At 33.1% G+C, this 16,436-nt stretch overlaps 1 protein-coding gene across 2 annotated transcripts; it reads right to left on the minus strand.

Annotated features, from left to right (window-relative positions):
- Positions 1-6,511: 6,511 nt before the first annotated feature.
- LOC106323640 lies at positions 6,512-12,171 on the minus strand. Of its 2 annotated transcripts, none has more exons than XM_013761737.1 (24): positions 11,695-12,171; positions 11,512-11,583; positions 11,388-11,431; positions 11,199-11,310; positions 11,042-11,113; positions 10,871-10,933; positions 10,684-10,761; positions 10,495-10,587; positions 10,252-10,371; positions 10,059-10,142; positions 9,700-9,903; positions 9,547-9,594; positions 9,140-9,370; positions 8,953-9,059; positions 8,526-8,770; positions 8,352-8,420; positions 8,201-8,259; positions 7,924-8,093; positions 7,737-7,815; positions 7,398-7,641; positions 7,276-7,321; positions 7,022-7,130; positions 6,865-6,927; positions 6,512-6,709 (listed from the first exon to the last, which is right to left on the minus strand). In XM_013761737.1, exons 1-24 carry the CDS (start codon positions 12,019-12,021, stop codon positions 6,629-6,631), a joined length of 2,820 nt encoding a protein of 939 aa, XP_013617191.1. In that variant the 5' UTR covers positions 12,022-12,171; the 3' UTR covers positions 6,512-6,628. The 2 variants fall into 2 exon arrangements, with proteins under 2 accessions (XP_013617191.1, XP_013617186.1); XM_013761732.1 differs by having other exon boundaries at positions 8,201-8,265; positions 11,695-12,170.
- Between the last annotated feature and the right edge of the window lie 4,265 nt (positions 12,172-16,436).

A 16,436-nucleotide genomic window follows, 5' to 3' on the forward strand; every position in this document is an offset into this window, starting at 1 on the left:
AGTGGTAGACCTTTCCAAAAGATAAGAATCCTCGGAAACAAAAGAAAGGTGCAGAGAATGATAATCAAAATCCAAATCCGACGTTACTAAGGAAACCATCCCAGACATGGAGATAAGGCCGGCCGGCTCTAAGGTACAGGTACCAAACAATGTAGCTTGGGACGCCAAGCTGAAAAGTATTAAAGGTCCTGATAATAATGAATCTCAATCGATTATATTATGTCTGGACATAATGAAACCAATAAGGACTGTCGACATAAGATGATTTATTTGTATACAAGGTAGCACTTGAATTTATGAATATAAGCGAGGATCATGAACCCACGTCAATATAAGACGCACTCGTAGAACAGATTGGATTGAATGGAAATGTGAGGTTAAATAGTTTAAGGAAGAAAATCGTATTTCGTCATATGATTAAGACGCCATATGCTGTTAAAACCAGTGGATATAAATGGGTCTTGTGAAGAATAGAAATCGTTTTTTAGACACTGATCTGATTGGTCCATAAGAAGCACGATGAAGAAGCTTTTGATTTTGGTTTATTTTATACTAACCAGCCCAAAGAGGGGTTATTTGGTTTTGTTGATTTGTTTTCAGACATGTTATGTTTTACACATGGTGGTACACGCATATCACAGCAACATCATCCAAGATTTCGTGTGTGTATTTGAGGTCGATGACTCAATATGTTCGATCAGATTGTGGCATGGACGATGGTAAAGAAGAACCAACTATCATGTTTGAGGAAGAAGCATATTCTGCCCAAGATCTTCATCACCCACGGATTGCAGAAAATTGGAGAGGTCGGTCCAAGGGACCTTCAGTAATGTCCAAATCAGGGGGAGTAATGTGTGTTGTACTTTTTTTCCTTCACCATGGTTTTGTCCCAATTGGGTTTTCCAGGTAAGGTTTTAATGAGGCAACATTAAAGCACATTACAAGTTCTAAATGATTATGTCATATAAGGGGAAGTGTTATGAACCAGATTGTGGATGACTCGTAACCAAGAGATTATGATTTGTAATCTTTCCATTTATCTATGACGGTGTAATCTCCTATATAAGAAGGAACCTCTATGTTATGAATAAAGATAGACTTTTTCATTACTTTTATAACAAGACTTTGTATTTTTAACCAAAAAAATCTAAATAAATCCATTCAAATCTATTATAAAATCAATTTTATTAGTAAATACGTACGATTAAGTAACACTTGATTTGATATAGAATTTATGAATCATTAAACCAATAACACATGATTTTAATACAAATTTGAAAATCATATAACCAATAACACTAGATTTTGTTCGGATTTTCAAATCTATTAAAATACAACGACCAATAACCCCCACAAATTGACTATACATCTCTCTATATATACCGTACAATTATATGCCTGATTTATGCAATGCAAATCTCTGACTATAATTTGGGAACTAATTACATTTATTGTGTGAAGTAGTTTTTTTCCTTAATCTTCGGAACGAGTAAATGAAAATTAACAAAACCGATTCAATATAGTAATATTCCAATATTCTGCAATGTTTGTATATTGAAAGTAAAGATATACACATATTAAGTTTGCATATCTTTCTCATTAATTAAGAGCAGCCTATGTTTCTACTATATAAGTAACTCTATAGCGTGTCTAATCAACCATACCAAGTTTCTCTGCGTTTAAAAACTTTGTATTGAGATCGGCAGAATTCAGTTCTATTTAATAAATATCGAGTGTTTGTGTTTCCTAATTATTAACTTTACACGACTTTTGTGCCTCTAGGGAGAAGGTAATTTACATCTAGAATAGTTACACGCAACTCTAAATCATGTTCATTCTTAATTTGGTAAGCAGAAATATTTGCTTCATATATAAGTGGTTTCAAGCATTTTAATTTTCTAAAAAATTGTTCGACCCTAACATTCCAGAAATACAGACCTTCAAAAAGAAGTAGTAGGCATCTAAATTCATTTTCTATTGTTCTTAATTAATCTTAGTAGTAGGCATCTAAATTCATAGAGAAAAACCTAAAATAGCACTTAATTAATGCTATTTAAAAAATTAAGTGAGCGGGAATATAAAATCACTGATTCTGCCAATATTCAGCGGAAGAATGACTTAAGCGCCAAAGACATTATTTAAGCGGCTTCAGTAATGCTATCAAAGACGTATAATAGCATTTTCCTAACATTAAGAAAAGCTATGTGAACCCTAAACCCTAAAGATGGTTTTAAACCCTAAATTCTATAGACAACCCTTAAAACTCTAATATTTTCATATTATAACTTCAAATCTTAAAACTATCTCAGAATTTAATATTTTTATCTTAAACTTTAATTTCCTCGACACAAATATTAAATCTTCAATCAAACTCTTTTATATCTAAACACAAATTTTAATTTCAAAAATTCTTTAATTAGTTTATAACTTTAAATTCATTTTAACATTTATAACCTCTAAACTAAAAAAAATAAATTCCAAACCCTATATCTCAACTCCAAACCCCATTCCCCAAACCCCAAATATACTTCAAACCCTATGTGCTATACCATATATATATAGTTTCATATCTTAAATTCAAACCTTAAACTATAAATCCAAACCATACCCTAAATCATATACCTTAAATGCATACTAAAATCCTTAAAACTTTAATTTTTAAATACACAAATATTATTGCTGTAGTATATGTGAAATTAACATTCAAACTTAATAATTATAATTTTCAAACCTTATACCCCAAATATAAACCCTAAACCAAATACTTCAAACTTTATATCATAAAGACTAAACTTTATTTCTAAATCTTATATCATAAAAAATCTAAATTTATTTTAAATTTCAAATCCCATAACTGTGCTTCTAACCCTAATTATTTTCTAACTCTTACTTACAAAAGTAACAAAATATTAAAAACTAGATAAAAAAATAGAAAGCTTGCTTCTGACTGGTCAAGGCACAAAGGAAATGATTGGCTTTGATTAGCCATCCACCGTTGATAAGAAAAATCGTATGGTCACAAAATAATCAAATAATCAATTCTTTTTTTTTTCTTCCTCTTAATTAATCATTTCAATACAAATAATATAATAAAGTGAAATGTTGAGATTGGTTAATATTTGATGACAAAGATAGCTAATTTTAACCATTGATTATTTTGATCCAATGGATCTAATTCACTCCCCTCCTTGTCCTATCATTTTCTTTTGGTCTTCCTCTCACCTCCAGACTCTCACGTTTCTCTCTTCTCATCTCTTCTGAGATTTCATTTCATCTTTCTACTCTTCTTCTTTCTTCACCATAGCAATCCTCATTCTACAAACACACTACTTCTACCTCACCCACCATCACCTCCGCCCGACGCCACCATCACATCCGCCGCCTCCTCCTCCTTGTTCCCCACCTTCGCGGACCACAATCGCATCCTCCTCCTCCTCCTCGTTACTCAACCACAAGCGACCATCTTTTCCACTACCACCACTGCTTCTGCCTCAATCAAAAGCGATTCTTCCTCTACCCCCCATTACTCTCTTTTATCTTCTAATCTCAAAGATTTTTGTTTCACATTTTTTTTCCAGATCTAGATTCGTGAATGGAGATGTGAGACTGGGGATGACGAACAGAGGTCTCAAACAAACGTAAAGAAGTATTCACAAGATTGAGGAAGGATGAGAAGACAAACGAAGGTTGAGGAAGGCTAATTAGGCAGACGAAGCTTGAGTAAGGTGGAGAGTCAAAAGATGGTTGACGGGAAGTGGGAGGAGGCACGGAAGCTGCAGTGGAGGAGACACTGACGCCGGAAGCAGAGACGACAACGTCTCCGGTCAAGGTTGGAAGAGGTGCAAGGCTCATGAAGGAGGCGGCTCGACTTTTTTTTAGGTTTAGATTTCTTTTAGATTTGGTTTAGTGTAAACCGAGTAAGGAAAATTGTGTGCTTTGATTTTATTTTTTAATTTCTGGTTTAGTATTGTAAACCGAAATGTATTTGTAAACCAATTTTAATTTATAAATAAAATTTATTTTATTTTAAATTATAAAACAATTTTCATTTAATTTTTATTTTTAAATTTTTAATTATAATTTTTTTTATTGTATAATGACCTATCATAGTACGAAAGTAGTGCTATAGTTAATTTAAATAATATCATTCATACACTGCTATCGTATCTGCACATTTCGTAGCGTTAAAAAAATGCTATCGTAGATGACGTACCTACGATGGCTGCCGATGACATAGCATTTACGAATTCGCTATGAAACCCTTACTATAACATATTTTCCGCGCTCGTACATATTTCTTGTAGTGTACGGTAAACTCATATTATTATATCAGCCTATGATTTATTTTATAAGACCAAACTAAACCAAATATGCTTTGATCAGTCCAAATAGTACAAAAGTCATTAATAAGTTGGATGCTAACCTGTGAATATAGTTTGACTGTGTCTTATGGCCAGATTCGGCCTGTTGAGAGTCAAAGCCATGAAACACAAAACATTTTATCACGGACCACTACTATAGTTCTTGAAAAAACCGTCTCCGACCATACATATGCGGTGTAAAACTATATTTGGTAACTTCCTATCGTCACCATACTGTAAGATATATCATACAAGCTTGGTTAGATTTAGAGGAACTCGGGATCTATTCAAAGACAAGTATGTTATATATTAAAACAGAAGTCATTCATGTGTGATTTTATAAAAAAATGGATCTAATGGACATATTTTTAGAAAGCCAAGTTACATTTAATCTATAATCTTATTATTTAAATTTTGTGCCTAACAGAAAATTTTATTGGGCTATCAATAATTGAATTCAAACAATAGATGATCCATTAGATTTATAGATAGTATAAATTAAATAGATATAATTTAATGTTGTACTATATATCCATATGTTAACTATTTAAATATTTGTCGATGTAACTTTTAAGATTATAAAGACTTTTTTTAAATAACAAAAATCATATTATTTAACAATGATTAATCTTTACTATCTTAAACCAATGAAAATAAATTTCTAAACTATATAGTTTATTTTAAAAACTAAACAATAACTAAATGTTTAATTATTTACTCGATAATATAAATATATGAAGCGAAAAGTTTAATTTTTTAAAAAAATTCTAAATTTGTGAAATGTTACAATATCTTTGAATATGATAATAGAACAATATTTTACTAATCTTTATACATATAGTTACGATTTTAATAATGAAATAATAATTCGAAAATATATATAAAAGAAGATACAAATACATGTGAAAGTTTGAAACAATCTATTCAATGAAAAAATATACTGTAAACTTAGTATGTTTTAAAAATTGATAGATACATGTATATTATAATATATATCAATTTTGAATTGAAAACAAAATATTTATATAAAAATAAATGAAAACAAAGATCCGCGCGGTTGCGCGGATCGAGATCTAGTACTCTATTATAATATGTACATTGATAATGACCAAGTCTTGGTTTATAGATTTTTATAGCCCAACATTTTGATTCAAAAAAATTGTTTTCTTACATGTATCCACAAATCTACCATATGCTTAATCTATTATAATATGTACATTGATTTATATACAATGTTAAAGTATAGTAAAAATTTATTATTTTCCTAATAATTTCACCCTGGGCAAGACGCAGGTCTCTACGAAGTTGTTTTTGTTTTTGTAACCAATAAAATTAATTATATATAAGTATAGTTGTAAAGCCTTTGGAGTTACTCTTCCATGATAAGTACTGGTGAACGTTTGTCCATAAAAGCTGTCGAACTTGTAAGCCTAAGTTTCAACTTTCAACTCCAAACCATGTTGTTTTTTTAGTGTACAATATTTTTGAAATAAATATGAGCTTTATAATATTAGTTGTTTTTTTTTCATGCCTTCTCTATGGTTTTGTAGAAAATGAAAAAAAAAAAAACAAGAGAGCTCAGTAACAAGGCCTATATCATCCGGTAATCAGAAGAATGCAGAGGACCCAACCTTTGCTTTGCCCAAATCCTCATAGCTCTCAATGCACCAGCCGGAAATCAAACCCAGGTCTGTACCGTGGCAGGGTACTATTCTACCACTAGACCACTGGTGCTGGTTGTAAACTTTTGATTCAATTCGGAATGTGTTTGGAAATATATCCCAGCAACAGAAAAGGGTGGGTAATATTCTTTTGAATCTCTCCTTTTATACAAAACAATTATGGTTTTGTGATCTTGATTGAAATTACAGACTCCGGAGAGGACCGGGATTATCAGGTATACAAGTCTGGTTATATCGGTCTGAACTTATATCTAATTACACAAAGAATCAAGGTTATACGAAGGGATGACATCTAAGGAATCTTAAGAAGTAACTAAGCGAAACATTATATTGTGCCTAACGAAACATAAATAAGCAAATCCAAATTATAGATAGGTATGATATATCAATGGCAAAGCCTACCACTACCATATGGAGTCGTAATACAATAATGTAGAGTGTAGACATGAATGCATTCCAGGTTAACAGAAGTAAATTATTGTTTTTCACATTATTCAAACTTTTGTTTCAATATAGCACACAACGAAATCAAATTTACAACACTCTTATTTAATACACTTGGGAATGATAGATACAGAAAAAGGCTTACTTGACTCTTTGAGCAGCAAGATTAAGCAGTGTGCGAAAGAATTGAGGAGGGTACATTGGAGGCTGCTCTGCTAATGCCTGGATTTGTTTCCAATCCCATTTAAAAAAAGAAAAGAATGTGTTTATCAGTTCAATGTCTCGTGAGCGTTTCACACGTTTTTCAATTTTGTAGATATACTTCCTAAAACAAATAGAAACCGATCTGACTGTAGGATGGATAACAAAAGTGTCACCTGTTGGATTAAAACAGTGGAAGGAGTCATTCCGGGAACTGTATTCACCTCTATTGCCATAACCTGCATAACCTCCTTGTTAGTGCCCTGGTAAAAAGATGAAGGTTAACAATTTATGTAGAATAATGCAAAAGTAGTTCGCCGGGTCGGATCATACGTCTCCTGTTTCAACGTGCACGAAAGCATCAATACGTGAAAACCCTTCTAACCCGAGAGTTTTCGCAATCAGCTCAATTCCTCGTTTGCATCTCTCTAATGCTTCCTTACTGAAATCACATATATAAAAACCATGTATCATTTTTCTATACAGTAAAATGCTATCTTCAATGTTCATATGTTTTCTCAATCTACTCCATGTCTTAATAAGAACACAAAAGAATTTCTAGACAAAACCGGAGTGTGTAGACAAACCTCATGATCGTTGTTGGAGGTGGAGTGAGATTTATGCCAGTGCCGCCTATTATAAAGACTAGTTAACACTCTCATGATTTTTATAGAGAAGAAGAGAAAAAATAAGTGGGAGTAGTACATACCTTGGAACTTCTCCTCTAGTGACAATATATCGCCACTTTCCTTGACAGTAAGACTAGGACTAAGCGAACGCATCGACCCATGCTTACCTATTACGCCCACGGTTATCTCTACCCACCGCCTACTACCTTTCCATGATAGCTTCTCACTGGATTTAGATGAAACTATGACTTCATCTGTCTCAATAAATGGTTCAAAAATCAAGAGCTCTGGGGTAGGATTTGGCATCTCAATCATTCCATGTGTCTACACAAGTAAAGATAGGGAACTGCATTAGTCCTACTTTGTTCAGTGCAAGTCTTAAAGTTATACTAATAGAATGACTATTTGTATATTTTTACCTTGGAAAAGGAGTTTGCTCGAATCCTTGGTAGACAGTCTCTTAAAGCTTGTACATATACCGCAAGGTCATCAGAGGAACTACAGAACAAAAAAAACTAAAGGTATAAAGACACAAAAAAAAGAGAGTTTACCATTGGTTAAAGACTTTTAAATACTAGTTTTACCACTTTTAAATACTAGTTTTACCATAATCTTGCAACACCAGTGGAGCAACCATCCCTTGCCGGTTTAACACATAGTGTCAGACACTTAAACTTGGTGATCAATTCATCCCAAATGTCAGGGATGCTCTCATGGATTATATCCTCCGTTCTCTTCACTTCATTGCTTATTGTTTGAACTCCAAACTCTGAAAGCTATTTATTACATGAAAAACACACACATACAACAAAATAAAATCATTTGTTACTATATTAGTCACATTTTTTCAATATAGAAAGAATATATCGGATGGTTAGCATACATGACTAAGAGCCTTGGATGCCATAGCCTTGTCCATGCAAATCCTTGAAGCATGTACTCCTGAACCTTTTATATTAGAACGGAAAAGTAAATCAATAGGGTGAACATATGACATGTGAAGAATCAAAGACTGCATCATAAGTTGCAACGACCTGTGTAAGGCACTCCTTCATCCTCCAGTAAAGCCTGCATCGTACCATCTTCCCCAATTCCTCCATGCGCTAGGATTCCAAATAAATAAAACCACAAAAACACTTCATATAACGACTAAGAGCTAGTTGCATAGAGATAGGAAAACATAGCAGTCCCTCGGTTATAAGACCGACCTGAAAGGAACACGGTCGCTTCAGATTCCTTGGCAAGCTTGATCCAATCTTTCAACGAGAATCTCATGGGCACTTCGTCTATTATATCAAACCCTGCAAACCAGCTATGATTCTTCAAAGCATTCATAAGATCCTCCTTCACTTGCTGCTGCAGCAGAGACGTAAAACGAGCCCGATCAGGGTCAATAGCTTCCATGCAAGCTGCAAGAACTTCCTCAACAGTGTGCCTTAGCACAACAGAGTAGCTGACAAGAAAGAAAACCACTTATAACTTTAAACTGAAAAAAAAAACTAAAATACTTGTATACATGCATGTGAAATGCCATAATTTTTTCTTCATGTACAAGCTTGGTCTTGTTGGGCATCCATACTGCTTTTGTAAATCTTATTTGTACGTGAATTAGTTGATATCAGAAAATATACTTACGGTAATAACCAAACTTCTCTATTGTCCAAATCTGATTCTGTTTTGTCCGGAAATGCGCCCATTGAGTTGCTAAGTGATGAACATAGCAAGCAAGGAGTTACCTTGAGCTACAAACAACAAGATTACTTGAGTCATGGCAATGATGTTGCACATTAAACGACATAGTGCTCATTTATTTCCAGCTTACATCTCCAAATCTTTGTAAATTCATCCATATATTTGTTCCGCTGATGACTGAGACCTGCCGCTCTGAAGTGTCTCCTCCAAATAAGACAAACACTTTCTGGACGTCCCCGGGGGTTTCCATGGTTTTTGAACCTCGGCTAGACTCATCATAATTATACCAATAAAGCTGGGGATACCTTGAGATAGCACGGTAGATTATTGTTCGTAAAATGTTTGAATGAGAAAATCCAACCTGAACGTAAAGAGTAACAAGACAGGAACGTTCATGTAATTTTGCATCAACGCAACTATACTTTAGGAGGGAACAAAGTACAAGAACGACAAGTTTAACGGAGTAGAGGCAGCAAGAATCACTAAAATATAACACATGAAATGTTGCAATATATATATATATATATATTTGATTACCTTAGAAGCCTGCTGGAAGAACAAGCTAGTTTGTTCCATGCCACTTATCTGTTAAAGCAGTTGAGAAATCCATCCGAGTGTTACTTCTAAGAACAACATGGCAGCTCCTGTTATATTCTCAAGGCAAAAAAATAATATTTGCAATATGCTGACCAGGTTGATGTCTGTGAATATAATATCCCCTGATCTTGTAAGCGTTTGACTTGCAGATGATGCTAAATTTGAAGTGGGAGTCAAATACCATCCATCAAAGCGAGCAAAATCGCGTAGACTTAGCTTTTTGAATAGAAGAGATGCCTCTTCACGTATGCTTTTGATAACATGGATAGGAAACCGAGGAGGAGTATGATAGGTGACCTGTTTTTTTAAAAAAATAAAGACATTGTAAGGGTGCACCAAGCTGCTAACATTTGGAAGTCATGACAAATAACGGCTAATAAAATGAAAGGCCCAGCATTTAGCCTTTTTTATATTTCTAATAAAAATTGTAAGAATCATGTTACTTTGATTACCTGTTGTGTCGGCAGATACTTCCTCCGGTAGTCGAAGATGGCGTTTTCTTTCGTATCACCACTTCCGTGGAACTTAAGTTCTACCTGATCCACATAGGCATTTCGATTAGTAAGAGTTGATAGTAATATAGAGCCATCCTATTCACTGAGCCACCAAGTTTTGGACACAAGAAGTGAGAATGTGTGATAATACCTCAGAAGGTAACAGCACAACAGGATGGCAATCAGAGGCAGAACCGACATCCAAGACGATGGCAGTAAACTCATATGCATTTTCAATAAACGCCTCAACAACTACCCTTTTGTCAATTCCCTGAGACAACAAAGGGAAAACAAACAAACCATTGCCTGTAAGGAAATATTTTTTTTTCTATTTTCGGAAAGAGAGTTTTCTATGTTCCTACTCGAATTGTCCAAGCTTCAAAAGAAAGGATACCTCTAGAATAAGTTCAGTAGCCTTCTTAATTGAGTCTTTTACGCCAAAAGCAACCTTGACACCAATGCTAGATCCTGAGTTAGCTGGTTTTACCTGTAACAAAATGAAGTGATCAAAAAGAGAAATTAAAAAAAAAAAGGAAAATGAACATTTTCTACAAGCCGGCCGAAAAAATTGCCGGATGCTTACCACGACTTTTCCAACCTCGAGGTCCAGCTGATTATCCGTAAACCATTGCGCTATTTCACTTTCGTCTACTTCAGTTCCCTGAGTGAACTTCTTATGTTAATACTTAATATGAGAAGGATATCACCACGTACGCATAGAATTTTCCAAAGTAGAACCTGATAGACGTGTTTTGAAGACAATGTATTACCTGAACCAAGTAGTTCGGTACTGACATGAACCCATGCTCCTTGAGCGCCAAAGAGGCTTCATACTGTAATTAGTTCACGCAATTTAATCACAACTTTAAAGAACAAGGCTAAGTAATTAAAATATACAATTTAATCTGAAACTCGTTCATCAATACACTCATATTCTTTACCTTGTCAAAGGCTCGGCGACATTCTACGGATCCGGTACCGACAAATGGAATGTTATGACTCTCCAACAGCTCCTGCTTAGCCATTGATCAAAATGTTATCCAAGGTTCTAATATAGAAAATAAAATTTATGAGGACCCCCAAAACAAAACAACAAACCTGAATGCCACCATCTTCACCGAACCGACCATGAATTATTGGGAAGACAATGTCAACAGCTGAAACAAGATGCTCGGCCAATTCTGATAACGAAGCAAATGCTTGTGCAAGACTACAAACATGAAAATAAAAAAAAACAACAAAGTCACTTCACGAACGAGTTTGTAATATTATTACGTATGCCTTCACCTCTCGAGCTTGAAATCAAAATCTGCCGGAGTATTTGAGTACACCTGCAAGTTTTCAGCAAACAAAATCATTCCCATGAAGTGCTTATGGAAAATGCTAAATTACAACGTAACTCAAGCAAAACCTGAGCAGAGGATATTGCATAAGCGTTGAGATCAGGATCTATGTAATAGCAGCTGACGCTTATACCATTACCCTGATGAAACAAAACCATCCAACACAAAAGAAAATAAAAATAAATAAATAAAATATCAAATAACTGATGAGGACAAAAAAAAAAAGAGAATAATTAGATGATTTCAAGAACCTGAATATGATCAAGAACTGATCTAACAGAGTTTAAAGAAATCCCACGCTCTGCCGACGGACCTCCGCAAATGAGTCCAACTCTCATATTCCTACTAGTCCTCTTCTCCTCTCCGTCGTCCACCTCTGCCTTAGTGATTGCTACGGTACCATGGAATCTTTTCTTCATCCCCAAAAACCTGCCTGCGACTACTCTCCGGGTCTGAATCAGCTTCAATGTTGTCGGTGAGGCCGTCACTAGTACTCTTTCAACATCGACTTCTCCTCCTCCTCCTCTTCTTATGCGGCTACTCATTGACAAGCTGACACCGATGGCCGTGGATGACATCTCGAAAGAGATTTTCTCAAAAAGTTTAATTCTTCCTATACGCTTTTTGTTTAGGTGATTGGTACTCGTACTGTGATCTGAAAAGACAGTGAACAGTTTTTTGAAAGGAAAGCTCGTCGTTGCATGCGGGAGGCTTGCACGTGCCAGTTAAAAAGTCTACTAGTTGCTCATCTTTCAATTATCACTAAACCACTAAGCCAGCCTTTATCCACCACTATGCGCTATGCATTAACCTTTTATTTATTAATAATAAGAATCCAAAGAATATTTGGGGATGTATAATTAGATATGAGCTACATAGAGCTTACCCACCATTAGTGCTGCCTTCGATTTTGAATCACAACACCGGGGATGCAATAAAGAATCAATCGTCTTTGTCACTCATCTAGAATCCGCCGTGCGGGTGATTTTTGTTTAAGGAGTGTTAAATTATATTCATAAAAAATGTTTTATATCAAGTGTATTTTAACTATGTATAATAGTTTTAAGATTTAACATATTCCACTTCATATTTTAACACTGTACCTCATTTTCTCTTTCTTACTCGGCTTCTATTTCTTCCACTAAAGGCATGGTTAACCTAGCACCCCAAATAGGGTGCTTAATTTTTATTTTTTTTGGTTTTTGTCTAATTAAAAAAAAAAATAAAAATGAACCAGTCGCGGACCACCACGTGTCAGTGAGGCTCACGAACAGTGGGAACAACCAGCGGTTACTGCGCTTGTTTAAGCGCTCTGCTTCCATTTTTTTTAAAAGGTTAAACACCAGGATAAGCACCCCGGTTAATGGTGGCCTAAGAGGATATGAAATAAAATATTTAATTTATAATGTGAATATCTGTTGTAAATAATTAAGATGATATGAAAAAATCAATTTTTTTTAAAAAAGTGACATGTATTGTCGGTGGACTCCACTTTCTTCATATTCAAAAATTGGATTTTTTATCCAACATCCCCATCGTAGATGATCTCAGACCACTACCATTGTTGAGGTGGAGCCCAAAGAAGTTTTGATTTATGGAATTCCACCAGCTTCAATATGAGTTTCGACATAATTCTCTCAAAGTTTCTTCTTGTAAGAAAATAAAATCGGCTAGTTTGTCCAAACCTAAATGAGAAAAAAACAAGGGAGTTTGTAAAGTAGTGTTTTCGAGCTGGATAATAATTATAATAGCAGACATTTTCTTCTTTACTTGACATTAATTTTAGCGAATTTCAATTTTATATTGATGTTTGGTGTACATGGTTTGTTAGATGCTACAAACATGTTGCTGCTAGTTGATAAATGGTTAGTACGATAGTACAAATAATGTTATTAACTCATAGATGGTTTATTTACTTTGGTAGAAAACATGTCTACCAAAACAGTTATGAAATTCCTAAAATTTAATAAATTCGGTTAGTAAATCTTATCTCTAAATGATATCTAAATTTGATGACATCACCAAAAAAACTCCTCCAAAATACTTTGTTCTTCTTCCATTGATGTTTTCTTCTTCTCAAGGACAAAATATGAACTAAATCAGTATATATTTTTCTTTGTTCTTAGTATGCTGAATGTATTTGTAAGTTGAGGTGCATGGACATTGGGCACCAATAATAGATGGAGCTTTGCTGTCGATGAAGAAAAATGTGGAAAACTCATAGCACTGGAACCAAATACTGCTATATATTGATGAACTCAAAACAATGATTTCAAATATTTATGAAATCAGTGACAAAAATTGCAGTGTGGTGTTAAGCTTTTTGCCTGGTAAGATGATTAAAATGACGTTCCCCTGTTTTTTTTCTTCTGATATACCCTATTGGTAGATCCAGTCAGCCTCGGGGGAATACATTTAATACTACAAAATGGACTGACTATCACACTGCCTAACCCGAGTTTGGAATACCTTCTGACAAATGCCAGGGAATTGACTAATCATCTGTTAAAGCCCATCATGTTAACCACTCCGCAGCCCGAGCCTAGATTGTCAAGCAATGATAATTTAGTTCTCAGGAGAAATCAAATCCATGACTGATGTGGATACACACCAATCTTAAAAAATATACCACTAGACTACTACACCTTGGTTAGTTTCCCTTGTTATTAAGTCTCGTAGCTAAGCAAATCTGATTGACAAAAAATAATCCTTTTTGTAATGCTTACGGTTTCTAGTAAGCTTGATAGAAGTGACATGCCTTGCAATGTACCAATGCCACGCTACGTCCATATGGACCATATCAATGAATTTGTGTGTTTACATCCCTTATATTTGAAGGAGAAACATTGTAATAAATGTGTTCACATTATAATAGACAATTGACAGTCTTACATTGATTTGAGAATGAGCACGCTACGTGTCACGTGTACAGAGCTTCTCAGCCAATCTCTACATAAATGTGTTAACAATATGTACTTTATGTTTTCTTTTAAAATATAAAATCCATATATAAGGTTCCAATAAAACTCACACTATCCAGATTTTTCGATTCGAATCAAAACGAATAACGTATCGAAAGTACAATTATACATATATTATTTTTATCATTTACGGATAAGTTGGGAAAAATATTTGTAAAGTTTTTATTCGATTTGTTATCCGTTTTGATTCGAACCAAAAAAATCGGGATATTTGTAACCATACGAAGCAAATCAAATACTAAAATGCAATATTTGTAAAAAATGAAGCAAATCACAAATACTAATATTTTTAGGAACGGATATCCAATTCGATCCGTTATATGCATATATATACATATATTTAAAGAATTATATATAATATATATATATATATAATTTATATATATACATATTATTTTTATATGATTTTACAATATTGTTCTGTATTAAATTTATTATATTAGGTATTAAAATTTAAAAATTTAAATAATAATTTATTTTTGTAATGAAATATTATTATTTTATATTATTTTTAGATTTTTCATTTATTTTTTAAAAATATTTTATTTACGAATCAAATCGGATATCTGTGAAAATTCTATAATTTTCCGGATATCCGAGACACCGGATATCTGAGTGGCTACATATCGAATCGACACTAATACCTTCAAATACTCGGATATTCGATCGGTGATCACCCCTATTTACGAATACAATTTGACTTTCTTTATATGAAAGAAAATTCTCTAATGTCTAGGTATATTTTATTTTTAATTAATTTTATTTTAAAATTTTATCTTTCATGTGTTATTTTGAATAAAAATATCTTTTAATACTGATTAACAGTATGTTTATATATTTACCAACCATTTTTATATACTTTACATAGACATACATGTGGACATTGACGTGAGCACCTATATAACTAAATATTCACAACAACTGAAGTATCTAATTCTCTTGGAAGTTATTTTTAATGCTTCTTTCACTATCGACCAAATTGTAGTGAAATGATTTGTCTTAATAATTTTATTTTCCTTTTATGTAGCTATTATATTTTTATAAACTATAATATGAAACCATTGGTTCGACATCATGACTATCTAAAATTCATATAACCTGAAACCAAACAAATAATAATAATTTTTGGGTTATCACCAAAAAACCAAAAATATCAACAATCTGAACTGAACAGACCAAAATAAATATTGATTAAAAATCATAGCTATATTTTAGGAGATTTAAAACAAAAAACAACCTAAAACAGAACTGATATCCAGATTAAACAGATTTAGTGTCTCCTTATTACAAAATAACAAAGCAAATAATCACATCCCCCGCAAGGCGCGGATTATTACCTAATAATTAAATTATAAAGTTTGCAAATGAATTCTTTTTGTAAGTCCCCAGGCACTAAAGTTTGTAAAGTAATTTTTTTTTGCAAATAATCCTTACAGTGAGTTGAAATTATTCAACACCTTAATCTACACTTTTAACACTCCACTAGGATAAGACCTGCGCCTTGCGTGGAATTAAGTTATTATTTTTATTATATTTTGGAGAATGAAACAATAGTTTGGCTTCATTTGGATTAGGGGTGTTCAATCCAGATATCAGGTTGGTTTCGATTCGGTTCGGTTTTTTTCGGTATTTTGGTTAGTAAAATATAACTACTATTCTAAATCCATATTTACTTTGACTTTAGTCTTTCACATACTTTTGAAAGATTTCAACTGGACAACTAAATTGATCAGCCAATCTTGTTGCTTTAAATCATTAGTATATATATATATATATATATATATAAATATATATATTATTTAGTTTGAATATTTATTAAATAAAAATTCATATGCGTTATATTTTATGATCATTTGTAACTTATTATAACAAAAAAAATAATCTATTGATCACAAAATTTTCAGAGTGAGAATCTTCAAATTTCTAATAATATATAGACGTTTTGAAAAATTCAAAATATAACATATAAGAAAAAATATAAATGTTTTTATTATATATTTAATGTGATTTTT

The sequence above is a fragment of the Brassica oleracea genome, chromosome C1 (genome assembly GCF_000695525.1).
Source record: "Brassica oleracea var. oleracea cultivar TO1000 chromosome C1, BOL, whole genome shotgun sequence".
Classification (NCBI taxonomy): domain Eukaryota; kingdom Viridiplantae; phylum Streptophyta; class Magnoliopsida; order Brassicales; family Brassicaceae; genus Brassica; species Brassica oleracea.

Coding starts and splice junctions, on each gene's coding strand:
- LOC106323640 (XM_013761732.1), bottom strand. CDS start 12,021: ATGTCATCCACGGCCATCGGTGTCAGCTTGTCAATGAGTAGCCGCATA. Junction 10,143..10,251: donor TTGTGCTGTTACCTTCTGAG/GTATTATCACAC, acceptor TATGTGGATCAG/GTAGAACTTAAGTTCCACGG. Junction 9,060..9,139: donor ATTTACAAAGATTTGGAGAT/GTAAGCTGGAAA, acceptor TGTTGTTTGTAG/CTCAAGGTAACTCCTTGCTT.